The 26,178-nt window shown below is 42.5% G+C and overlaps 1 protein-coding gene across 1 annotated transcript; it reads right to left on the reverse strand.

Annotated features, from left to right (window-relative positions):
• Positions 1 to 701: 701 nt before the first annotated feature.
• On the reverse strand, positions 702 to 26,178 carry LOC145398959 (juvenile hormone esterase-like). The gene is made up of 11 exons (XM_080271693.1): positions 26,055 to 26,178; positions 24,835 to 25,054; positions 24,225 to 24,389; positions 19,021 to 19,162; positions 11,983 to 12,168; positions 11,509 to 11,601; positions 4,812 to 5,071; positions 4,081 to 4,230; positions 3,610 to 3,760; positions 2,301 to 2,436; positions 702 to 772 (listed from the first exon to the last, which is right to left on the reverse strand). Exons 2-11 carry the CDS (start codon positions 25,045 to 25,047, stop codon positions 757 to 759), a joined length of 1,512 nt encoding a protein of 503 aa, XP_080127819.1. The 5' UTR covers positions 25,048 to 25,054; positions 26,055 to 26,178; the 3' UTR covers positions 702 to 756.

Raw genomic sequence — 26,178 nt, forward strand, 5'->3', positions numbered from 1 at the left:
TTGAGGGGCCAGTTGGGGGGGTGAGGGGATGGTGGGAATGGCGTGGTACAGACTGACTCCCTCTGTGTGTTGTAGTCTTGTCCTGAGTGTGTGTGTGTACTGTATGTAGAAAAAATAAACAAGGCAACATAAAAAAAAATTGAAATGTTGAACAGTCTTGTCTACATAACTTTGCCAATAAAGTAAAATGCATTTCTAGATTACTACTGTACTAACATCCCCAAACATGACTACCATTCGTTTGTGGACTCCTCTTCCAAGATTAGGGCGCATAGCTATTGGTACAAAGAAAGAAATAAAGATAGATAGATCGAGAGAGAGAGAGAGAGAGAGAGAGAGAGAGAGAGAGAGAGAGAGAGAGAGAGAGAGAGAGAGAGAGAGAGAGAGAGAGAGAGAGAAGATAGATACAGATAGATAAAAAGATAGACAATAGAAGTTGCAGCTGCCACCTCAGGCTTATCTGAACGTGAGACAAGTGGACTGCAGGCTGAAGCTGTCCTCCACTCACAGCTCACGATCCTCCTTACAGGGGATTGGGAGGGGAATGAAAGACTTTTGTATAACTGGACTGCACCACCTGGCCATATTGGTGTCACCACGTGAAGATGTTCCCCTCCAACACAGGCGTGATAGATAGATAGATAGATAGACAGTAGATAGGTAGACAAGAGGACTTCGACACGGTAAGACTCCTCGATGTGTTATATTTTTCTTAATCCTCACTGCTCAGGAGCTGATGAATTGGCAGGAGTGATCTCAGAAACTTTCGCACCTGTGTAGAGAAGAAAATTTATCATAATAATAGCAATAATCATAATAATAACACTAATAATAACAACAATAATAACTAACAATAACAATAAAAAAACAATAAAAATATTATCTAACTAATAATAACTCTCTCTCTCTCTCACCTGTCTTCGCGTGTCATTTCTCATAACCGGCTGCGGCTGAATGTCTAGGTGGGGAAGGCCCGTCCCCTCACCCACCGCCTCCCACTCGAAGCCAAAGGAACCACTGGGGGTCGGGTTTCTGGGGGCAGGGAAGGCATGTTTGAGATTAAGTATGAGGAGAGAAACAGAGGAAGAAGAGAGTAATAAAACGATTAAGTTGATGATGATGATGATGATTGATGATAATAATAATTATAATAATGATAATAGCAAAAATGGTAATGATAATAATGAAGAGTAATCATCATCATCATCATCATCATCCAATCCTACGTCGCCCCATGAGAAGCGTAGGAGCCCGGGGCTAGGCAAGGTGGTCCTGACATTTAAGTTGAGAGTGACCAGCCTCACTTCTCCCTGAGTGGCATTACATGAGCAATATAGCCCAACCACCCCTTGGATATAAACCTTCACCGGCTCAATCAGACTGGAGCGCTGTAATTACTCACTAAACCACCAGGCGCCAAAGTTTGGTTACATGGTACCACCCAGCGTAGTAAATGGTTTCCTGGTGTACAGGAAACCATTTGGCTTGTCAGTCAGTATATAGTCACCCTCAGGTAGAAGGAAGAGGAAAGAATGAAGGAAAGGAAGACAGAAGAGGGCGTGTAAAGTCACCCATAGGCAGAAGCATGGGAAAAGAATGAAGGAAAGAGAGAAAATGATGGAAAGAAAGAAGGATGGAGGAGAGGAAGGGCAGACACCCGAGAACAGCAATACATCGAGTGAGTTGATGGTGCGCACCCCCAACTACCACAAAATAATAATAATAATAATAATAATAATAATAATAATAATAATAATAATAATAATAAAGTATGATGATGAAAGCGAGAGAATACTAGAGTTGCCTTAGGACTGAGAGGGAGGGCTAAATGTACAGAGAGAAGTGAAAAAAAAAAAAAAAGGTGAAAAGGAGTGAAAAGACAAGTAATTGAGGAGAAGGAAGAGGAGGAGGAGGAGGAAGAAGAGAAGAAGAAGAAGAAGAACAAGAAAAGGAGGAGGAGGAGGAGACGAAGAATCTATCTAGCCCCTTAGGATGGTAGTCTAAATGGCTTGAGATTCCTTAACACCTCTTCCTCAGCGATTTGTTTTACACACTTCATCTCAGTATCCTCGTGCATGTTACTGAAATAAACTATGCAGATACTGAAATTGTATGAATAACAGGCAAGAGAAAATAAGTTAAACTACAAAAATAAATCACTTAGTAAGAATTGCTACACAGTCTTCTGTAACAATAGAATGTAGAAAACCAGCAAGAGAATACAATATGTAAAATAAATCGCCAAGAAAAAGGTGCTAAGAAGCCTCCTATGCCACCTAGACTCAGGCCCTTATCCTTACCCTGTGGCGGCGAAGTTGACCCAGAGCTGCGTCATGATGGCCCTAACCTTGAGGTCGTCGGGGCGGGTGAGGTTGAAGAGGGAGTAGAAAGGCCCACCGGAGAACAGGTACAGTTGGTCGTCTGCGTGGGTCACCCCTGCAAGGAAATTACACGAACTGAAGACACAGCAAACAATAACAAACTATGAAAAAAAAAAAAAAAATGCGGAGAAAACTATAAACTAAAGCAGCCGAGTATAGAGCACACAGAAATGCAACGAAGTATAGGGCAAACAATAATGATTATAGATTAAGTAAAAACAAGCTACAGTAACTGGGAATAGGGAAAATAAACTGTTGTACCAGTATAGGATTAAAAAATAGTAACAGAATACAGAGCAAACACTAACAAACCATCGTAAATGAGTATAGGGTAAACAAACTATGATTACTAAAAATAGGCCAAGCAACCTAACCATGCAGCAGTAACCAAGTATATTACACAGTGAGTATTCTGAGTGAAATAAATTATAATGAGTAAAAGAAAAATAAAATGTAGTAAACGAGGACAGGCAAACAAATTGAAGCACGTATGTAGGGCAAAAAATCTGTTGCTACATTTAACCCTTCCAGTTCGAAAAGTCTCATATATATACAGTATATATATATATATATACAGTATATCATCAGCCGTTTTGAGTGTCCACTACAGGACCTGCCTATCCCTACCGAAGTGGGGACGATACAGCCAATGTATCTCTATCAAGTGGCTTAAGCTGTCTGGTTGAAATTGTATGTAGGGTGAGAAGCGCTTGTAAGTGTAATTGTAGTGTTGGAGTGGCTTTGGATGTGTGTGTAGTCTGTGAACCAAGTGTAATCGGCCCGCTCAAGCCGACTGGGTGCAAGCATACTTTATAGTATGCGACACTGGTTCAACCACAGCACCCCTTGTGTCCACCAATGCAGTACGTGGCCAGAAGAACGCTCCCAAAGTTTATTACCCTGGCGGGGCGCGAACCTTCGTTCCTAAGTGTACGAAAACGCACACTTTACCACTGTACCACAGAGGCTCCGTATCTATCTATCTATATCTATCTATCTATCTATCTATATATATATATATATATATATATATATATATATATGTATATATATATATTTATATATATATATGTATATATATATATATATATATATATATATATATATATATATATATATATATATATATATATATATATATATATATAGAAAGTCTGAGTATGGCATGAATGAAATCTGAAGTACGTCATCGGACTGAAATGGTTAAGTAGAAGGGAAACAGACTCACAGTGCTTGCCAACTGTGGGCTTCATCGGGTCTGCCACGGAATGCTGACCCTTGTGCGTCAACTCAAAAGCGTACACCTTCCTGTTCGTGTTTCGTGCGTGGAGCTGGGCTGTGAGGTCGCTTGGAACACCGAAGATGTAGTCAGTGTACATCTGTGGGAGTAGACGTGACGGCGGTGAGAAGACGTACTTTAACAGCTGACAGAATCTAAGACGCGCGTAGCAGTATGCAATGAAAGAGCTGGAGGAGATTACATAATGTAACAAAGATAATAGGAGAGGAAAAGGTGCGTACATTGTGAAAAATACGAATGCCGGGAAAGTAGAGAAATGGTGCGTAGATTGTCACAAATACGAAAGCTTGGAAAGTAAATTAAGATAATGGACAGCGCGCCATCTAGGACCAGTTTAGAGTCCCAGTTAATATTTCCTTTGTAATACTGGAATGCCAAACTAAGACCACATTCCATTACTGTTGTCTGGCTTTGAGACTGCTTGAAGGCTTTACTAATGTCAGGCGCTAAAGAGGAGCCCACAAGTTCTGGCGCTGTGTCCATGGGTAAAGTAGCTGCGGGGTCCACTCGAGAGCCAAACTTCCCTATATTTTCTTGGTGATGGGCTGTCTACCACAAAGAGGCGCCGGACCCTACACAGTGATTGTATTGTGCTGTACCTGTGGGACGGCCCCTGGGAAGCAGTTGCTTGTCTGTGGTTGATGGGTTTGCTTGGTCAGGCAGACCGAGTTTAAGCACAACAACAAGAACAACAACAACTGACAACATTAGTGTATTATACAGCTAAATATTATGAGATTAAAACGTGGGATAAAGAAAGTGAGAAGTGCAAAGATGGATAAGTAGATTACTAAATATAGCAAATATGCGAAACGAGACATTTAAAAATGCGTGTATTGGAATGAGAATATAGCGACTAGCATATGAATTTCACTTTATATAGACGGGATCATGGGTGGGACGCTAACAAAAAATTTCTCTTCTAAGAGAGTCAAAACCATAATTATGAGGAAGAGATGTTGAATGAAGAGAGTAATATTGCAGTTAAAGTTTTTTAAATTATAAGTGAAACATTTGGCCTCTCCTGAGTTACCAACTATTAGGCATGATATTTTTTCTCTGTCATATGTTACAAACAGCAAATGAGAACGTGACGAAAAATAATGTCAAACCCTGCTTTATTTTACTACCTGCGTTACTTCTTCGCTGTTCGTCTCGTCCACTTTCACACCACCAAGATAGTGGTGGAAGATCGCTGTGGCAATGGCAAGGTTGGTGGAGGCGTTGATGACAGAATTGGTGCTGACAGAGTTGGTTGTGGTGGCACAGTCGGTGGTGGTAATGTTGGTTATGGTGGCATGACTGGTTTTATTCAGCATGAGACTGAGGGGGCCGATCTCCTCAAAATTATTAACCAGTTCTGCTCTCGTCTCCTCATTCGTGTACAGCTCTGTTGGATGAGGATAAGGAGACCAGAGACTTATAAACCTCTTAAATCCTACGACATATTTTTCATTCTTTTTTCGCTATTAGAAGACAGTTTTGTTCAGCTTTGGAGAGACTTCAAACAGGGGAGACTAAATACTTCATCCATTTACCTCTTTAAAGCAAAAGGTTTCTCCAAAGATGAATGTAATCGACTGAAGGTAGCAAGAATAAAGCAATAAAACACGTCACCGTACTGAAGGAGAAAAACAGACAGGACAGCTTCTCTCATTACTGCACTTTGCGTCTGTCACTCACAAAGAGAGGCAGACCCAGAGAGAGAGAGAGGGGGGGGGAAGTTATATTATGCTATATTATTATAGCTATTGTCTGACGAGTTACTTCAGCTTATGGGAGAATTTTGATAGTACAGTGGTAGAACTACATTCAACTTTAATTCTCTCTAAGAAACATCGTCATTATCATCATCATATTAATCACCATCATCATCTTTATCATCTTTATTATCATGATCTGTATCATCATCATCATCATCATCATCGTCATATTAGTCCTATGCCCCGTCCCCTCATGCTAACATGATAAATAAACATAAGGGTGAAGACCAATAAATGAAGTTTGCGGTCACAAATGTGATACAGTAAGCGAGAGACCAACAATGACTGAGAGACCAAACACGGAAAAACGAGGCACCAGTCATGAGTAAATGAGGAATCAGTTATAATTGAGGGACTAACCCTGAGTAAATGAGGCAGCAATCATCAGTGAGGCAGGAACCAGTTATCAGTAAGAAAGGGTCCGACTACTGATAAATAAGGAAACAACAAATGAGGGAGAGTAAGTGAGAGACCAACCATGAGTAAGTGAGAGACCAACCATGAGTAAGTGAGACCAACCATGAGTAAGTGAGAGACCAACCATGAGTAAGTGAGACCAACCATGAGTAAGTGAGGGACCAACCATGAGTAAGTGAGACCAACCATGAGTAAGTGAGACCAACCATGAGTAAGTGAATGACTAACCATGAGTAAGTGAGAGACCAACCATGAGTAAGTGAAAGACTAACCATGAGTAAGTGAGAGACCAACCATGAGTAAGTGAAAGACTAACCATGAGTAAGTGAGAGACCAACCATGAGTAAGTGAAAGATTAACCATGAGTAAGTGAGAGACCAACCATGAGTAAGTGAGAGACCAACCATGAGTAAGTGAGAGACCAACAATGAGTGAGAGACTAACCATGAGTGAGAGACCAACCATGAGTGAGAGACCAACCATGAGTAAGTGAGAGACTAACCATGAGTAAGTGAAGACTCAACCATGAGTAAGTGAAGACCCAACCGTGAGTTAGTGAAGACCCAGCCATGAATAAGTGAAAAACCAACCATGAGTAAATGAGAAACGAACCATGAGTAAATGAGAAACCAATCACGAGTAAGTGAAAAACCAACCATGAGTAAGTGAAGAACCCACCATGAGTAAGTGACGAACCCACCATGAGTAAGTGACGAACCAACCATGAGTAAGTGAAGAACCAACCATGAGTAAGTGACGAACCAACCATGAGTAAGTGAAGAACCAACCATGAGTAAGTGAAGAAGCAACCATGAGTAAGTGACGAACCAACCATGAGTTAGTGACGAACCAACCATGAGTAAGTGACGAACCAACCATTAGTTAGTGAAGAACCAACCATAAGTAAGTGAAGAACTAACCATGAGTAAATGAGACACCAACCATGAATTAGTGAAGAACCTACCATAAGTGAGACACCAACCATGAGTTGGTGAAGAACCAACCATGAGTAAGTGAAGAACCAACCATAAGTAAGTGAGACACCAACAATGAATGAGACACCAACCATGAGTTAGTGAAGAACCAACCATAAGTAAGTGAGAAACCAACCATTAGTAAGCGAGACACCAACCATAAGTAAGTGAGACACCAACAATGAGTAAATTGGACACCAACAGTTAGTAAGTGAGATACCAACCATGAGTTGGTGAAGAACCAACCATAAGTAAGTGAGACACCAACCATGAGTAAGTGAGACACCAACCGTTAGTAAGTGAAGAACCAACCATAAGTGAGAAACCAGCGTGAGTAAGTGAAGAACCAACCATGAGTAAGAGAAGAACCAACCATGAGTAAGTGAAGAACCAACCATAAGTAAGTGAAGAACCATCGATGATCAAGTGACGATTCAGCCATAAGTGACGAACCAACCATGGGTAGGTGAAGAAACAGTCACGAGTAAGTGAAGAACCAACAGTGAATAAGTGCAGAAACAACCATGAATTAGTGAAGAACCAACCATGACCATAAACGGCCCCGTCATGAGCGGTGATCCCTGTCATGAGGTCCACGATGTTGTGTCTTGCATCACGCATCATCAAGTGAGGGGCGGCGGGAAGAAAGTCTCCATCGACGCGGGGAGCCAGAGGAATTGGAAGTATGAACCATCTCTGCCAGTAAAGTCAGTTATAAGCACTCCTCTCGATACGTTTCTTTATTCCCGAAATTAATTCAGTAAAAAAAAAAAAATCAAAATAAGTGATACAATTTCGACATAATAAGTAAAAAGCCGAAATCATCATCATCATCATCATCATCATCATCACCATATTCTGTTCCGGCTGGGATGAGGTGGGATCCAGATAAAAGGGATGAGGAAGTACAGTCTCTAGCAAAAGTAGAGCGACCGGCTCGACGAGCAGGTTGGTATATGTGGCACCACCGCACCCCCAGTTTCACCCCTTCCTCCCTCGTTCCCATTCATCCGTCTGCCCTCCACCCTCCCCACATCCAAAGGCAAGAGAGTAAGTCCTACTCGCGTTGTCTGAACCACTCTTCCATCATCCGTCTTGGGAAATAATGGTTTTGTTATGACAATGAATAAAAACACATTACATAGTGTAACTCCATAGTATAGTTATTTATACACGACGATCTGAACGCAGGGTGATATATAATAGTACCGTAATATATTCTTATGATAGTGATGTCTGCAATTAATCATTCTGACGATTGTATTCAGTCAGTGTGTAACATTAAACAGTCGGAAGCTATGGACAGATACTTGTAGTGGTCGGTGGTGTGTGTGTGTGTTGGGGGGGGAGCTGGCCGTCACACGTTGTGGTGGGAGGATGGGAGAGGGAGATGGACCTGGCGTCTACCGCTCTGCCAGGGGTGGATAGTGTAATTCACCGGGTCGGTCAGGATCACTTGATGGTCGTGATCGTCAGCTTTTACCCTCCCGGAAGGGAGCTGAGAGCTCATATAGTCCGATCTAAGGGCAAGGCTGTGACCTTCACACACGCACACACCCGTCCCCTTGCTCGAGGGGGACAGTAACCATCCACTTCGTCAGTGAAACTTTTCGCAACCTGAGCGAGGCGCGAACTCCGGTCCACCAGTTGGCAAGCGAGAGCGTTACCACTGCACCAGTGTGTGTGTGTGTGTGTGTTTTCCACCAATGCTCATAAACACGTCTTTATTATCACCATGAAGTGTGCAGTAAAATATTGTCCACTGTGCCATATAATTGTGATATTTATACTTTAACGACATGGCAAATAAGCATTTAATGATCAGTACACAGTAAGACATTATTTTCTAAATGTTATTCCGTCAGATATGTAGTGCAATTGCGGTTTATAATACATTAGAGTTTGAATGTAGCCTTTAACTCTGCAGGGTAAGTCAGGCTAAAACATCAGATCTCTAGTAGAACATTCAGTATTGTCACTATACCACATGTTACTGTACGGCAACTGGAACAGGGCGATAGCAAAGGTGGTGGGTGGTCCTATTCGGTGTTGACAGGGTTACCTTATCATTCCCCCAGTTACCCACAACATTCCAGTATCATAAAAATCCAATGTCTGACCCCATTCTTTCATATCGTTTTAAAATGTGTTCTTACATATAGTCAGTCTTCCTTATAAAATATTTGCATAACCAAAACAGTTTGTCCATTTTAACATCCTTCTCTTTCTGAGGCAATTGACGTTTCGGCCGACGATAATGGGAAAAACCATGGCCACACAGAGATAAAAGAAGGTAGTAACAGACATGGGACACAAGTTGAAGAGCAAATAATCATAAGGTTAACCTCACCGCTATGTCTGTTATGTTGGTATAAGTAACATTGACCAGTGTGAACTGTAGCTCGTCAAACCTTTGTTGAAAACGTTCTCGCTGAAAACGAATAAAGTGAATTATCTGTTGTATGGCACGATAATACTGATTAGCGTAAGATGCAATTGTGACAAGTTTGTCTGGTTACTATGCAGATCATCCATTTAGCCAATTTAGTTATTGGTTACCTTTTTTGAAATACGTCGTGTTACAAACGTGTGAATCGCAAATTACACCCTATTGCAGTTATAACTATATAAGGTAAGATTATATACTACTGATATTGTTATCAGGTGGTGGCGGGTCTCTTGGTGGAGTGAGTGGCGATAAATGGCTGAGGCAAGGGGTGGAGGGGGTTGGTTGTATGCAGCGCCGGATTAACCCAGCTGTGGCTTGGTAGGCAATGCAGACTGTTGACCTGCAATATATATATATATATCTTCTTTCCGTTATTTACAGTGAAATGTTGGCATGACCCATAATGGCCTTTTTTGATGGCCTGCTGGGTGATGACACTTATTTGGACGCCCAAAGCGTATATTTATTCCGTTCTGGAAGTCTGGATGGCCCGTGACAAGCCGTAGCCTGGTAGGCAGTTGCCCATTTTGCCTACACCTGGTAATCCGGCCCTGGTTGTATGGTGTGCGCGGGGTCAGCACACCAAGCGGCTCACTCTACTGTTGGCTGTCCTGTGTATGAAGTTGACCTTGATACATATAATACTGTCAGCAGCAATGAATGGCGTCTAAATAATGACTGACATTTGGTAATGCCAGCAACCACGTCATGGCCTCAGCTTGACCAGCTTAGGCAGTTTAACCATCAGACAAGCTGTCATCCAGTCCCTGTTGCCCAACGTTATCCGATATCTTGTATTAAGACATCAATAACCAGGATAATACTGATCATGTGTTTTACTTATCAGTAACACTTTGCTATTATCACACATGAGGTAATAGTAGTAAATAATGGTACTGAACTACAGTACATTTTGTAAAGTAACAGTGATTATGTCGAGTAAAGGAACGAGCACACCACCGACCACTACAAACATCTACTTATAGCTTCCGACTGTTTAATGTTACACACAGACTGGATACAACCGTCAAAATGATAAACTGTATGATTACAAACCTCAGTATCATACGAGTATATGACTATTTTTTATCACCCTGCATTCAGATTGTGGTGTATAAATAACTACTGTATACTATCGAGTGAAGCACTATGTATTTTTTTTTTTTTTAACATAACAAAACCATTATTTTCCAGGACAACAGGATGACAGAAGAGTGGTTGAGACAATGCGAGTAGGTCATACTTTCTTGCCCTTGGATGTGGGGAGGGTGGAGGGTAGACGAATGAATGGGAACGAGTGGGGAGGGGGGGTTGAAACTGGGGGTGCGGCTGTGCCACGTATACCAACCTGCTTGTCGAACTCTCAGTTTTTGCTGGAGACTGTACAAAGTAAAACTATCAACATCACGCCCAAGGAAACGGGTGGCACAGTCATTCATACATAATTAAACTCCTCGAATTCAAAGCAGTTAATATAAGAGCTTATTAATGACTACTTAAATGCTCAGAATAATCAGTAGCAACATAAATTTTAACAAGGACGAGTGCTAAGACATTCTACAGACAATTTCTGACCTGGGTAGAGTGGGAGGTATCAAAGTACTGTACCAATAAGAGGTACAGAATAACAGTAACAGGTTTAGAATAAATAGTAAAAAGGTCAACACATCTTCAGAATAAGAGTAACAAGTTTACAATAAGTAGTAAAAAAGGTCAACATCAAATAGTAACCTCATGATAACCATTATAAAGATTTGAAAATTAGTACCAGCATATCTAGCAGTGATGAGGGCTAGGATGTCAGCTGGGGAGTTATGCTGATGCACTTTGAGCCGGGGTTTCAGTATCATAACAAAGAGGAAAAAAGTATCAAATAATTAATAAAAAGCTCAGCCTAATTATTAACTGGGACGGTAGCCTTAGAGTGAGCCGGTTCCTTATGCACCTTGACCCAGGTGTCGAACTACTGCACCAATAAGCTCATAGTATTCAGTTAGAAAGAACAAATAAAGCAGAAAACTTTACAATAATTAGCATGAAACCTAAATTATTCTGTTAAAACCCCAAAACAGTTCAGAAAAATCGGAACGCAATTATCAGAGGCTAAGATAAAGAGTACCAACGTAATATTTAACAGGGATGACAGCCAATTCGTGAACTGGGGCCTCCTGCAAACACTCTATAATTCTTGCAGAGTCTGAGGTGTCGGGACAGGCCAGGGCACGGGCAGTCTCCAGCGCCACCTCTTTGTGTCTCGCGCCCAGGGCAAAAGAACTCAGGGCAGTGCCGGAATGTAGAATGGCTCGTGAGAAGAGTCCTGAAACGGATTTATTACCATATCTCAAAGACTAAGTTTTTGCTGAGTGCTTACGATCTCCAGAAGATTTTATTTATCTTAGGCTAGACTTTGAGCAAGAGAGGATATTACTTTCAATAACCCCTTCACAACCTGATTTCTCTAAGCTGACTTAAATCACCTGGAATAGCAAAGAATAATAGTATATCTATCTATCTATAGCCAGATGGCACAATCCCGGAAAGGGTGGCCACAAACAAATGGCCTCCATATCACCCTGCCCTCTGCCAACCACCTGACCTCTCTCCAACTCACAATCCCCTCTTGCATATACCTCTCCACCCCGTTAAAAATCCGTAATCGAATTGAAAATCCTAATAATATTCCCATAAATCTGAAAACCTGCTGATTTGGGTGAGACAACATGAAGGTGTGTGGATGCAGCCCCAGAACTCTCGCCGAAGAGCGTGACGCGGGTGGGGTCACCGCCGAAGCGACGTATGTTGTCCTGCACCCACTTCAGTGCTTGGGTCTGGTCCTTGAGCCCCACGTTACCTGGAGCGGCTGCGTCTTCAGTGGATAGGAACCCTGGGAGTGAAAATAATGTTAACAGACAAAATCCAGTTTACTCCCCTTCGAGATATATGACTCCAACGTTAGGTGGCAGCTGTCTTATCCTTTTATAAGTACTGTCTATCTATAACCAGACTCTTAAATCCCTAAAAGGGTGGTCACAGACAAATCACCTCAAAGTTACCCTGTTCTCTGCCATCAAGCTGCCCTTTCTCTCTAAGTCACTTCCCCCTCCTTCATATACATCTCCTCTCCATTCCTCCTCTCATTTCGGTATTGCTGTGCATACTGCCAAACAGGTCCGTACAGCGGAAAGGAAACCTCTCCCTATCTCTGTTTTAAGAAAGGAGGATTGTGCTTTTAAATTTATGTACAACGTGGTCTCATTTCATCCTCCTCATCATCATCCTAATCCCATTTCATCATCATTATATTCATTATCATTATCATGCTAAGCTTACTATATCATCATCATCATCATCATCATTATCCTTTTCATTTCATCATTGCTACAAATGGCGCTAGGTAGGGGCACTCTCCATCCGCTTACTTCAAATACTGCTGTCTTCAGGTGACTAAAATGAATGACAAACCAAATGGTTTTCTACAACCTGCGATCCATTTACTGCGCTGGGTGATAACCATAGAATCAAATGACGCCTAATGGTCTGATGGAATAAGGCACTCCAAACGGACGATACCCGCAAGTGTTTACATATGAAGGGTGGTAGCTATTTGTTGCTTATGTAACACCACTTAGAGGCGAGTGTGTTTGGTCATCCACGTCTTCAATGTCAATACTGGTTTATACTAAACCGAGTCCCCATGCACCTGATGGGGCAGGAAAGGATTGGATGATGGATGGATAGTTACAAATGAACGATTTCATTCAACTTAGAAATAATCTCTCATGAAGAAAGGGTTAATGGCGATCATCTTTAATCCTTCACTCTATGAAGTCTCTCCTGAGATGAATAAAATCGTGAGGTATGACTGTCTATCTATCTATCTATTGCCAGACGCCTCAATCCCGTAAGGGTCGGCCACAAACAAATCGCTTCCATGTCGCCTTGTCTCCCGCCATTTCACTGCCCTGCTCCCAGCTCAGACCCCCCTCTCTCATACACCTTTCTACTCCATCCCTCCATCTCATTCTTAGCCTCCCCCTCCCTCTCCCCCCGTCCACCTTACTCACATACACTCTCCTCGTCGTCTCTCACGCTCCATCCTTTCCACATAGCCAAACCACCTCAGTGCTTCTCCCATAACGCATCCTATCACATCCACGTCTACACCACAACACTCCTTCACATCCTCATTTGTCAGTCTGTCTCTCCATGTTACTCCACAGGCCCCTCTCAAGTAACTCATTTCCACTGCTCTCACTCTTGAGTTGTCCCTCCAACAACGTCCAAGCTTCACTTTTATACGTTAGAGATGTTATCACAATACTGTCATGTAGTAACTTTTTCACTTTCGTGCTCGCTTCTCTGTTTCTTATCACTGCTTTCAAGGAACCAGCAACCTTTCTTCCTTGCTGTACCCTTTCAAGCACTTCACCCTCCAAACTTCCATCCTTATTCATCACACTACGCAAGTACTTAAGTGCACTCACATTTTCCATTTCCTCCTCATCCAACCTCACTGTGCATTCACTGACTTCACTTCTCTCGAAGACCAAAACTTTACTCTTCCCTACATTCACCTTTAGATTTCGATTCTTACTCATTGTCCCAAACTCATCCATCAGACCTTGCAGCTCTCCTTCGTTTACACTTAACAACACAGTATCATCTGCAAACAACAGAACAGTGAGTTTCCAAACACTGTCCTCTCTCATTAGGGCCACTACAACATCCACTGTCCTACCTTGTACAGGGTGACCCCCCCAAAACTCCCACATTTCGAAAGGCTGTAGCACTGGCAGTAGTGAGGCGGGAGAGGTGGGGCTAGGGTCTGTTGGTAGCCCAACCCCAACCGTCCTCAGTCGCCAACATGGCGTGGTCGGGAGCACACCGTGCGCTTGCTGTTGAAGCATCCTTCATAAACAATCGTTCCGAGATAGCCGTGCAGAAGGCCTTTCAAAGACGCTTCAGTATTCCACGGAACCAAAATGTTCCAGATTGGAAAACCATCTTGCAGTGGATTGAGAATTTCAGGGCAACAGGCTCAGCTTTAAAAAGAAAATCACCTGGTCTACCTAGGAGCGCTTGTACGCCTGAGAATATTGAAGCATTGAGGCGATCTGTTGTGCAGTCTCCGAGACGTTCTGCACGGAAGCATGCTTTAGTTGTAGGGATATCCCGGGAAACTGCAAGGAGAATCTTACACAAAGACCTTCACTTCCATCCATATAAAATGATGTTTTTGCAAAAACTCAATGCGAGAGACTGGATAAGCCGCAGGGAGTTATGTGAGAACATTCTGCAACGTGTTCCAGAAGATACTGTTCGCTTGTGCAGCGACGAAGCTCATTTTCATTTGAGTGGCTCTGTAAACAAACAGAATTTTAGCTATTGGTCTGAAGACAACCTTCGCATTCTACACGAAAGACCGTTGCACTCCGATTGAGTGACTGTGTGGTTGGCTGTTGCCGATGTTGGCATCGTGGGTCCTTATTTCTTTGAAGAGGGTGGTGTAACTGTTACAGTAACTTCTGACCGTTACACTGATATGCTCAAAAACTTTCTAAGGCCACAACTCGAACACCTTGAGTTTGAAGAACTCGATGTGTGGTTTCAGCAAGATGGAGCTACGGCACACACAGCTTGAAGATCATTGCACGTGCTGAGGGAAATGTTTCCGGATTGGGTGATCTCGTTGCGTGGCGATGTTGGGTGGCCAACCCATTCCACTGACCTTGCCCCTTGTGATTTTTTTCTGTGGGGCTACCTTAAATCATGAGTGTATACTCATCGACCCCAAACTCTTGAAGCCCTTAAGGTTGCTATTCAGCAGGAGATAGCCACTGTTCCACCAGACATTACCCGTCGAGCCATGGCAGCCTTCAGAAATCGCCTCCAAGCGTGTATAGACAATGAAGGCCACCATTTGGAGGATGTCATCTTTAAAACATGATGAATAAAAACTGTATTGAATGAAGTTTCATGTGTGCAAATAATATTGTAATTATTTCATTTTTTTTTTCATTTCCCTTTGAAATGTGGGAGTTTTTTCTAGGTCACCCTGTATCTCTTATATAACCCCATCCATATACAGATTGAACAACCATGGAGACATGACACATCCCTGTTTCAGTCCAACCTTCAGGTAGAAAAATTCACTCAGTTCACTATCCACATGCACTGCAGCCTTAGCACCCTCATATATACTCTTTACAGCATTCAGCAACTTCCAATATACTCCATATATTCTTCATACTTTCCACAATCCTTGTCTATCCACCCAGTCATATGCTTTCTCCAAATCCATGAAGGCTGCATATACCTTCTTTCTCTTCTCTAGAAACTTTTCCACTAAAGATCTAAGAATGAATATCTGATCTACACAACCTCTTCCCTTCCTAAAATCTTGTTCTTCCCCAACCAATTCCTCTGTTATTTTCCTATCTCTGTCGATAAGTATCCTACCATATACTTTTGTTATTACAATAAGAAGACAAATGCTCCTATGATTATCAGACACTTCTTTTTCCCCTTTTCCTTGTACAAGGGAATAATTATACCTGACTTCCAATTCTCCGGGACTCTGCCTTCCTCCCAGGCCAATCTGCACATCTTCCACATCCATTCTACCATTATCTCTCCCCCATGCTTCAGCATTTCACCACACACTCGATCAATTCCTGGGGCTTTCCCCATTTTGACTTTCTACATTGCTTCCACAACTTCCATCCTACTGATTTCTTCGTGTCTTCTCGCCTCCCTCCTTCTCCCAGCCATTCCCCAGACACTTATACTCGCATTACTTTCATTCTCTATGTTCAACAATTCCTTTGAGTGTTCTCTCCGTCTGCTCACTTTTTCTCCCTTCTCCATTAGTTATTTACCAGTTTTATCTTTCACTCCTCGACTAACTTCACTGCCACTCTGCCTAACTCTTTTTACCTTTTTCCAAAACATTTTCTTATATTCCCTCCACTTTACGCTCAGATTTCTACCAAATTCCTCATCCTTTCTCTTTTTACTCTCTCTTACCAATCTTTTCACCTCTGTCTTCCTCTCTACATACAACTCTATCTTCCGTCTCTCAACTTCTTCCACACACCCGTTTCTCATCCACTCACTTTATGGTTTCTTCTTTTGTGCCATAGCCTCCCTCACCTCTTCATTCCACCGTACTGTTCCTTGCATCCCCTTTCATCTTCTCTTCATCCCAAACACCACCTTACATACTGCACAGATTTCTTCTGTGAATATCTTGCACACACCTTCCACGTCCCCCATCTGCTCCAATCCATATTTACCCAATCACTCCTCGATTTCTCCTTTATAGTCTGTCTTTTTCTCATCCTCTTGTAATCATTCCACTCTTCTTGCATATACTACTTTCTCCCGTCCTTCCCTTCTTCTTTTTCTCCATTTTCACTTGGACCTAGATTCTGACCACCACCAAGTGGTGGTCAGAAAGTCCACTTCCCGAACCTCTATATGCTCTTGCATCCATTACACACCTTCGCATCCTTTCATCCATACACACATAATCAATCATTGCCTTCCGTTCATTCAGTTCACCTTCGCATCCTTTCATACACACACACATAATCAGTCATTGCCTTCCGTTCATTCAGTTCCCCACCCACATTTCTCAACATTAGCCATGGATAGCTGTGGATCATTTTGTGCCTGAAGAGGGTACTGGCTATCACCAACCCCTTCCTCGCACAAATGTCCGCTAAAGCACTGCCATTCTCATGTATCTCTGCAGGCACACCCCACTCACCAACTACTCCATCCGCGTTCACATTCCCTACTTTACCAATCATATCGCCAATCAAAAACACTCTCTCGTTCCTTTCAAACTTCTGCATGGAAGCTTCCATACTTGTCCAGAAATCTTCTCTCAGTCTGCTTGCACGATCTTGCGTTGGCACATACACGCACACAATCTCCTACATTTGTAGTCCAACTTTCAGTTTTACATACACAATCCCTGAGCCAACTGATCTATACTCTCTTATATTCTCCTTCCATCTGTTACTCACCATAATACACACTCCTTCTTTTGCCCTCTCATTCTCACCTACTCGCTCACATATATTCCATCCATACTCCCATTCTCTCACCTCTTCATTTAGTTTCACTTAATCCACATACATCCACTTTCGCACCCTCAAGCACCCGTACAATCTCTCTCCCTTTCACCTCATCATTAGCTCCCTTTACATTCCCAGTCGCCATCCGTATCATGTCCTTTGTTCGGTCCTTGGTCGTCACCTTTTGGTCAGTCCTTTTCCGCTTCTTGTTCGTATTGTTAGTTGTTTTCTGGGGAGGGGCACTAATCCTTCGCCAACCCACGTAGGTAACACATGTTGGTTGGTTATAAGGCTACCACCCAGCGTTGTAAATGCTTTCCTGGTTTGCAGGAAATCATTTGGTTTGCCACTCAATGTAGAATTTAAAAGAGGCCATCTTACTGTAATGGTTACTCTTAACATTATTATCTGCAAAGTATATTTTAAGTTACTGCTGAATCTCTTATCTCGGCATTATCAGTCTCACAGTTGAGTTGCCAAGATATCTCGATTATAATTACCTTCCCCCTTTTTAGCAATCCATTTTCCTTGTTTGATTAACCTTCCACTGTAAAAAAAAAAAAAAAGAAAAAAAAAAAAAGTGGTGCCAGGCACAACAAACCTCGCCTGACAGCAGTTATTATATTGCTGTTAAATACTACACCAGTACTGATATTTAGTGTCAGTAAACAACTTAAGGCAAAGGTAACGGCACAAACGAAATGGGACTTGTTATCTGTCAATACTAATTATTTGTAAATTATGCCACAGCGAGTTCCAGTGTTGATAATGGTAAATATTTCCCCAACTTTAACTTCGTCTAGTCCTGTGAAACTCCTTGACCTTGCGTTTCACCTTTCAGTCTTGAAGACATTTGGATATACTTATAATAAAGGCACTCAGTTACACTATGCGTAGAGTTATGGCCTACTTATTGCCCGTATGTGACTTCCTATATCTCGATAATAGTAAATATCGCTGTCTTCATCCAGTTTCGAGTTATAGCCCTCTGATTATCCGTGACCTTGAGTTTGACCTTTCAAGGTCACTTAAGGTCAAAGGTCATGGTACCAATTAAAAACCCATGTGGGACTTCCAACATGTTCGTAACAGTAGATACATATCTTCAACGAGTTATAGCCCCCTGGATATTCCTGACTTTTAGTTTGACCTTTCACCGTCACTCCCAGTCAAAGGTCTTCGTGTCAGATGAAAGCCCATATGGGAGTTCCTGTATGTCGATAATAGGAAATACCTCTGTCTTCAAGCGGTTTCAAGTTCAAGCCCTCTGAAAGTCCTTGACCTTGATATTGACCTTTCAGGGTCACTCAATTACCTCCAAAATTTAATCATTTCCTTTTCACCAGTGTCCATATTTCTTGAAAGTTCCATGTAATTTCCTTCAGCTGTTTTTCCGTGATGTTGCTAACAAACAAAGACACAAAGATACTCGACCAAAAATAATACCTCGCCGGACTCCGTCCTGGGTGAGGTAATTAGAGAGAGAGAGAGAGAGAGAGAGAGAGAGAGAGAGAGAGAGAGAGAATATTAGCTACATCTGGAGGGCACTACTGTATATCTGTCAAATGAACAAAAATCTGAAAATCTCTCTGAGTTAAGCTTTCTGAAATATATAATTGCACAAACGACAGCAAAAGTGTCTACTGACATACCCAAAGTGCCAAGTCTGAACTGCGGAACTACGAGGACGACGGGGTGGTTCAGGAATACGTATGGAGGGTACAGCTTTGCGGAACCACTCGAGAACGAGCCCCCATGGAGGAACACCAGAACAGGCATCCTTCCTCTGCGCACCTGTTAGGATGATTCGATGGGGTTAGACGAGAGTTAGATGGTGTTAGATGATACTAAATGAGGTGGTTGAGGAGGACATGTGAGGGGAACGTGCCAGCGGAATCTCGCACATACCCACCACCATGAAGAAGCACAAGCACAAGCATCTCTCCTTTGTATATTTGCTGGGATGGGGGCATGGTTAGACGGGGTTAGACAGGATGTTAATGGAATTACATGGTGTTACATGAGATAGATGAGGAAGATATGTCGAGGAATATGTTAGCGAAGCCTTCCACATAACCATCGCCATGTCGGAATATTAGCACTGACATATATCTATGTACCTGCTGGTTGTGCTGGAGAGTGACAACTTCACGTGGTAGCACTGATATAACCGGGTGGTCGCACTGCTCGATTATACTGGTCCCTCATTCTCTCCTGTTCCCCACAAGGAGATTGGTGTGCTGCAGAAGGGCAACTTCACCCTGCAGTCTACTGACTTCACATTCCAGATTAACCTGGGACTACAACTACTACTATTAGGATCCTTGCTGGGATGAGGGCATGGTTATAAGAGTAGATTTAACTCCTTGGCTTTATCTACCTACTTCTCTCGTTATTCCAGTGATATTATTCTACCTAACAGTTTCCACCACTGGCTTTATTAATATCCTTTTATCTAGGCATGTATGATACCCCATGGGGGTAGGGGGGTTTCAAGAATACTCGCCCAGTATCCCTGCTTGTCGTACGAGGCGACTAAAAAGGTTGGTGGTGGATTAGTGCCCCACCCCGTAAAAAGAACTAACTAAAAAAGCGAACAAAGCGCCTCGGACCCGGACTGACCATACGTTGACGACTAAGGAACGGACGAAGGACATTCTTAGGGTGGGAACGTGGAATGTGAGAGGAGTGAATGATGAAGTGAAAGAGAGATTGTTCAGGTGCTTGAGGATGCAAAAGTGGATATATGTGGATTGACTGAAACTAAATGGAAAGGTGAAAGGGTGAGAGAATGGGAATATGGTTTAGGTATATGTGCGGGAGTCAATGAAAATGAGAGGGCAAGAGAGGGAGTATGTCTGATGATAAGCAAGAAGTGGAAGGAGAATATAAGAGAGTATGGAACAGTGGGTGCAAGGATTGTATGGGTGAGGATGAAAGTAGGTATACAAGCATGGGCGATTGTATGTGTGTATGCCCCGACAGAGGATCGAGTGGCAAGAGTGAAAGATGAGTTTTGGGCGAGTGTAGAAGCGTGTATGGACAAGTTTGAGAGGAGCGAGAAAGTGCTGTTGATTGGAGACATGAATGGCAAAGTTGGGAATGTACGAGGTGATGGAGTGGTTGGTCAGTGGGGTGTGCCAGCTGACGTAGATGGGAATGGAAGTGCTTTGGTGGACATCTGTGCTTGTAAGGGGTTGGCAATAGCCAACACCTACTTTCGGCATAAGATGATCCACCGGTATACATGGAGAGTAATGAGGAGGATGGATGGTGAACTTGTTGAACGAAAGGCAATGATAGACTACGTGTGTGTGGATGAGCGAATGAGAAGACAAGTGTTGGATGCAAGAATGTGGAGAGGGTGGGGGAATGGAGTCTCGGACCATCACTTAGTGATGGCCAAGGTAGAGCTGCAAAGAAAGTGGTTGAGGAGACGAAGGGGAAGACAGGAGGAAGCAACTCCTGTGAGAAGAGTGGAGAAATTGCAAGATAGTGAGAAAATGACAGAGTATAAGAGCATAGTGGAAGAAAGACTGGGAAGGTATGGGCTAGGGCAGATGGAAGAGGTGGAAGACGTATGTAAGATATTCACGGAAGAGATAGGCGCAGCGTGTGAGGCTGTTTGTGGAGTGAGGAGGAGATGCAAGGGTGTGCAAGGGACAGCATGGTGGAATGATGAGGTGAAACGAGCTGTGGAACAAAAGAAGAAGGCATATAGTGAATGGTTAGCGAGTAGAGGTATGGGAGAAGATGAGAGAGAGAAGAGAGAGGTATATGTGAGCAGGAGAAGGGAGGTTAAGAGACTGGTGAAGGAGAGTAAAAAGAAAGTGGATGAAAAGTTTGGGAGGAATCTGAGTGTGAAATGGAGGGAGAATAAGAAATTGTTTTGGAAGGAGGTAAAGAAAGTAAGGCAGTGTGAAAGGGGAAATAGTAGGGGAGTGAAAGATAGGAACAATAGATTGTTGGTGGAGAAGAGAGAGAAACTGAGGAGATGGAAGGAGCACTTTGAGGATTTGTTGAATGTTGAGAGTGAGAGCAGTGCGAGTATAAGTGGTTGGGGAATGGCTGGGAGAAGAAGAGATGAGAGGAGGGAGGAAGAGATCAGTAGGGCGGAAGTAGTGGAAGCAATGAAGAATATTAAGTTGGGAAAGGCCCCAGGAATTGATGGAGTGTGTGGTGAAATGCTTAGGTATGGGGGTGAGATTGTTGTGGAGTGGATATGGAAGTTGTGTAGATTGGCTTGGGAAGAGGGAAGGGTTCCAGAGGACTGGAAATCAGGTATAATTGTTCCTTTATCCAAAGGAAAAGGAGAGAGAGAAGTATGTGGTAACCATAGGGGTATTTGCCTACTTAGTGTGACTGGTAAAATATATGGTAGAATACTCATTGATAGGGTTAGGCATATGACAGAAGAGCTAGTTGGAGAAGAACAAGGGGAATTTAGGAAGGGAAAAGGGTGTGTAGATCAGATATTTGTTCTAAGTTGTTTAGTGGAGAAGTATCTAGAGAAGGGAAGGAAAGTGTATGCTGCCTTCATGGACTTGGAGAAAGCTTATGACAGAATAGATAGGCAAGGTATGTGAAAGGTATTAAGAATATATGGAGTGGAGGGGAAATTGTTGAGTGCTGTGAAGAGTATGTACGAGGGAGCTAGGGCTACGGTGCGAGTGGATGGTGAGCTGAGTGAGTTCTTTGATCTCAATGTGGGACTGAAACAGGGTTGTGTGATGTCTCCATGGCTGTTTAATATATACATGGATGGGGTTGTAAAGGAGGTGCAGGGTAGGGCAGTTGATGTGGGGGTGGCTCTAATGAATGAGGGTGAGATTTGGAAGCTTCCAGTGTTGCTGTTTGCTGATGATACAGTACTGTTGAGTGAAGATGAATGGGAGTTGCAAGGTTTGGTGAATGAATTTGGGACAGTGTGTAGGAGGAGGAATCTGAAAGTTAATGTAAACAAAAGTAAAATTATGGTGTTTGAGAGGAATGAAGTCACAGAGTGTGCAGTGAGGTTGGATGGTGAGGATATGGAGAATGTGAGTGCATTCAAGTACTTGGGTAGTGTGATGAGTAAGGATGGAACTTTGGGGGATGAAGTACGTGAAAGGGTACAACAGGGAAGGAAGGTTGTTGGTACACTGAAAGCAGTGTGGAGAATTAGGGAGGTGAGTATGGAAGTTAAGAAGTCACTGCATGATAGTATTGTTATCCCTACCCTGACGTATGGAAGCGAGGCATGGACCTTGCAAGAGGGGAACAAGTCAAGAGTGAGAGCAGTGGAAATGAGTTACTTGAGAGGAGCATGTGGAGTGACGTGGAGGGACAGGTTGACGAATGAAGAAGTGAAGGAACGCTGTGGGGTGGATGTGGATGTGGTTGAGAAGATTAGGAGAAATACACTGAGGTGGTTTGGACATGTGAAGAGAATGGAGAATGAAAGACTGACTAAGAGGGTGTATGTAAGTGAGGTGGAGGGAGGGAGAGGGAGAGGTAGACCGAGGATGAGGTGGAGGGATGGAGTTGAGAGGTATATGAGGGAGGGGGGGGTGAGTTGGGGGGAGGGTAGTCAAATGGTGGGTGACAGAGCGACTTGGAGGCGTTTTGTCTGCGGCCACCCTTTGCGGGATTAGGGCGTCGGGCTCTAGATAGATAGATAGATAGATGTATGATGCGCAGTTAACCCCCATCAGTCCGATGACGTATCTTCTAATATTTTTTCTTCTTGCAGATGATTTTATTAAACTTAAGATTGTTGTATAGTAGCAAAGGAGTAAATAATGGCTATATGCAGCCCATTCAGTTCGGAAACTCTCTCCAAAGTTTAATTTGTCTCTGAAAACAGCAAGAATATAATTATTAATACGTCATCGAACTGAAGACTAAATTAACTATGTGGCCCATTTCACTAGATAGCCCGTCTGATAATTTACGTGCTATTGTGGTTTATCTTCCTTTGTTTTTACATCCTACTTCATTTCTTGTTTTAACTATTTCACTCAGATGTCAAATTATTTAGGAAAATTCTTGCTAACCTAGGCCAACTTCCAGATTCTTTCTTTCTTTCTTTCTTTATTTTTTCGAAAGGAAACTTTTCAAACTTTTCAAACTTCTTTAGCCCCTTTACCAACAGAAATAACTAAAAATCATCTAAAGTTGAAAAGTATCGTATTACTGTGGCAAGAGTAAGCTACTGTACTCTTTTCACCTTAACTTGGCCAAGATTTTCGTCGTTTTGGAGCTTATATCACGTAGCCCAGTGGCAGAAGAAAACAATATTATGGGTTCATATCCTTTCCTTAGCACTTCCTCGTGACTAGCACCATATTTTAGTTTTGATTTACTGATACCTTCCTACATTCAAAGTGGAGAGATGGCAATTTTAGGCCAAGTTAAAGTGATAGAATATACTGTAATAACTAATTCCGGCCTGAAGGGATTATGTGGGAATCGAGTTGGGCTGATGGTAAACATGATAATTTATGTTCCTTCCCATCAGCTTCGATAAACTGACACCTCTCCATCTTGAATGCTGAGTTGTTATAAGAGACAAACGTAAGAACATTCCACAGGTCACAAGGAAGCACTGTAGGCAGGACGTAGAGCTCTAACCTTATCGTATTTTGCCACTGAACGTTGTGAAATTCGCCCCCCCCTCCAAAAAAAAAAGGACGAAAATCTCCCCAGGATAAGGCAAAAGGACTGTAGTATCACCTGACATCACCACACATGATTTAGGATTATATATGAATAATATCCCAGGTTCTTGTAACTTTAAAGGTGCAAACGTCTCTCGCGCGCTGCTAAATGTATTTATTATTATTATTATTATTATTATTATTATTATTATTATTACCCGTGGAGTGAAAACATTGAGGTAGAGACAATCCTCAGAGCCCAACACGTCCTCCTTGTCGAGCGTATCGTCGGCCTTGGTCACGGAGGAGGCTACTTGGATACAGGAATCAGGCTGCCAGCTCCCGTCCCTCACACCCACCCACCGTCTGGCTGCTATTGGGTCCTAGAAGAGAATGAAAATGAATAGTATACAAGGGCGACTAAAAAAAAGGATAAGGAAAAGAAAGTGAATGAGACGAGAAAGAAGAAATATAAGAGAATACAAAAAGAAAAGAAGAGGGGTAGGAGTAGTACCAGCAACCCCAGTCTCATTTGGACGTGAATGCAGTGGACTGCAGGCTGAAGTTGCCTTTCTTCTGCAGTCCACCATCCTTCTTTTGGAGGATAAGGAGGAAAGTGAGGAACGTCTGTACAACCCAGCAGCCCCATTAACCGGCAACATTGGCGCCACCACCTAAAGGGATTCCTCTCTAACACCAAACGAAGATGAACAGCTCCACACGGGAATCCGACAAAGACAAAATATGAAAAAACTAAAGAGCTGACAATGGCAAGATTGTCTGACGAAGGAAACAAGACACTGAAACAACCCTACTCCTCTCACCCACCTGAAAGCGCAGTTTTCCCAAGGGCGGCTCAGCGTAAGGGATGCCGTAGAAGGCGAAGAGGGGGACACCCTTCTCCGAGTACTTCCTCACGCCCCTCACCACACCCTGCCTCGTCACCACTACGGGGGCGACTTTCCTTGCTTCTACATGTGTGTTGTGAAAACTGGTGGCGAGAGCCAGGCCAGCCATCACCACTAACACCGCTACTGCCATTACGAGCCTGAAGAAGAATATGGTATGTTTTTTCTTAAGTTTATGTAATTATTTTAGGATTTTGATATCCAGACAGATAGATAGACTGACTGAGAAAGGAAGACAGGCAGATAGGTATAGAGATTGAAACAGGTACAAATAAAGTTATGGAAAGAGACCGACAGACAGGCAGATCCAATGTAAAACAGGTGCTAGCCATTGAGAGGTCGATGATGAGGATGTGCTTTTTTGAGTTGCTGTGAATGTGACAATTGTTTTGATATCATTAATACACATAATTCATTGACACACACACACACACAAAAAAAAAAAAAAAAAAAAACTCATACAGATACACACACAAAAAAAAACAACTCATACACACACACACACACACACACACACACACAAAGCAACGGTTATATGAGATCAAAGAAAACTCAGTAAAATTAGACTTCACAATCACGTACAAAGGTGAGGAACACACTAAATAATTGAGAGAGTGAGACACTCTTAATCATAACTATAACAGCAATTAGAAAGCACCATATAACAGCACAGCAAATTTACAAAAAGTCTGGAACATGAAGTACAAGCTTAGGTTCCCCGAAACACGAAGAAGCTATCTGAAAGATATGGAATACTAAGCCAAATTAATCAGATACTTATCATCCAAATTCAAGAGAATACCTTTATATCTACCTTTATCTACATCTTTATCTTTATACGCACTTATGTATAACAAGAATTTAACGTAATGTACTAGCTCACTAATATCAACAGTACATTCCTGTTTGTACAGAATAAAATTATATCCTTATATCCTTAAACCTGACAGCACTTCTTATTCCTAGTCAACTACTTTTCCTTCTTACGTTTCAAAACCTTCTAGTGTCCAGACCTCTAATCAGGCAACATACTTTTGAAAATAAATTTAGTTCTCTTAGTTTAAAGTACCAAAATGTATTTTTAAAAAATGGTGATACTTAACGGCATCCCATCCATATACCAAGGTTACCTGTCCTTACCAAGGTGAGGTGGAGATGTGATCAGGGACGAGGGGACGAGAGCCAGGAGAGGAAGCGGCAGTCTTTCCTCCCAGCCACCTCCCCTTTCCACGTTAATTTTTCCCATTCTCTCTCCATGACCGCA

Source organism: Coenobita brevimanus, chromosome 47 (genome assembly GCF_032717465.1).
Source record: "Coenobita brevimanus isolate Jiangsu-jjx chromosome 47, ASM3271746v2, whole genome shotgun sequence".
In the NCBI taxonomy this organism is placed as follows: domain Eukaryota; kingdom Metazoa; phylum Arthropoda; class Malacostraca; order Decapoda; family Coenobitidae; genus Coenobita; species Coenobita brevimanus.

Bases quoted from the DNA above. Each gene is read 5' to 3' on its own strand.
- LOC145398959 (XM_080271693.1), bottom strand. From the start codon at position 25,047: ATGGCAGTAGCGGTGTTAGTGGTGATGGCTGGCCTGGCTCTCGCCACC. The intron at 11,602-11,982 runs GTTTTCAGATTT...AATCCGTTTCAG, and splicing joins TGTCTCACCCAAATCAGCAG to GACTCTTCTCACGAGCCATT. The intron at 4,231-4,811 runs GTAGTAAAATAA...TCTTTGTGGTAG, and splicing joins ACAGCGAAGAAGTAACGCAG to ACAGCCCATCACCAAGAAAA.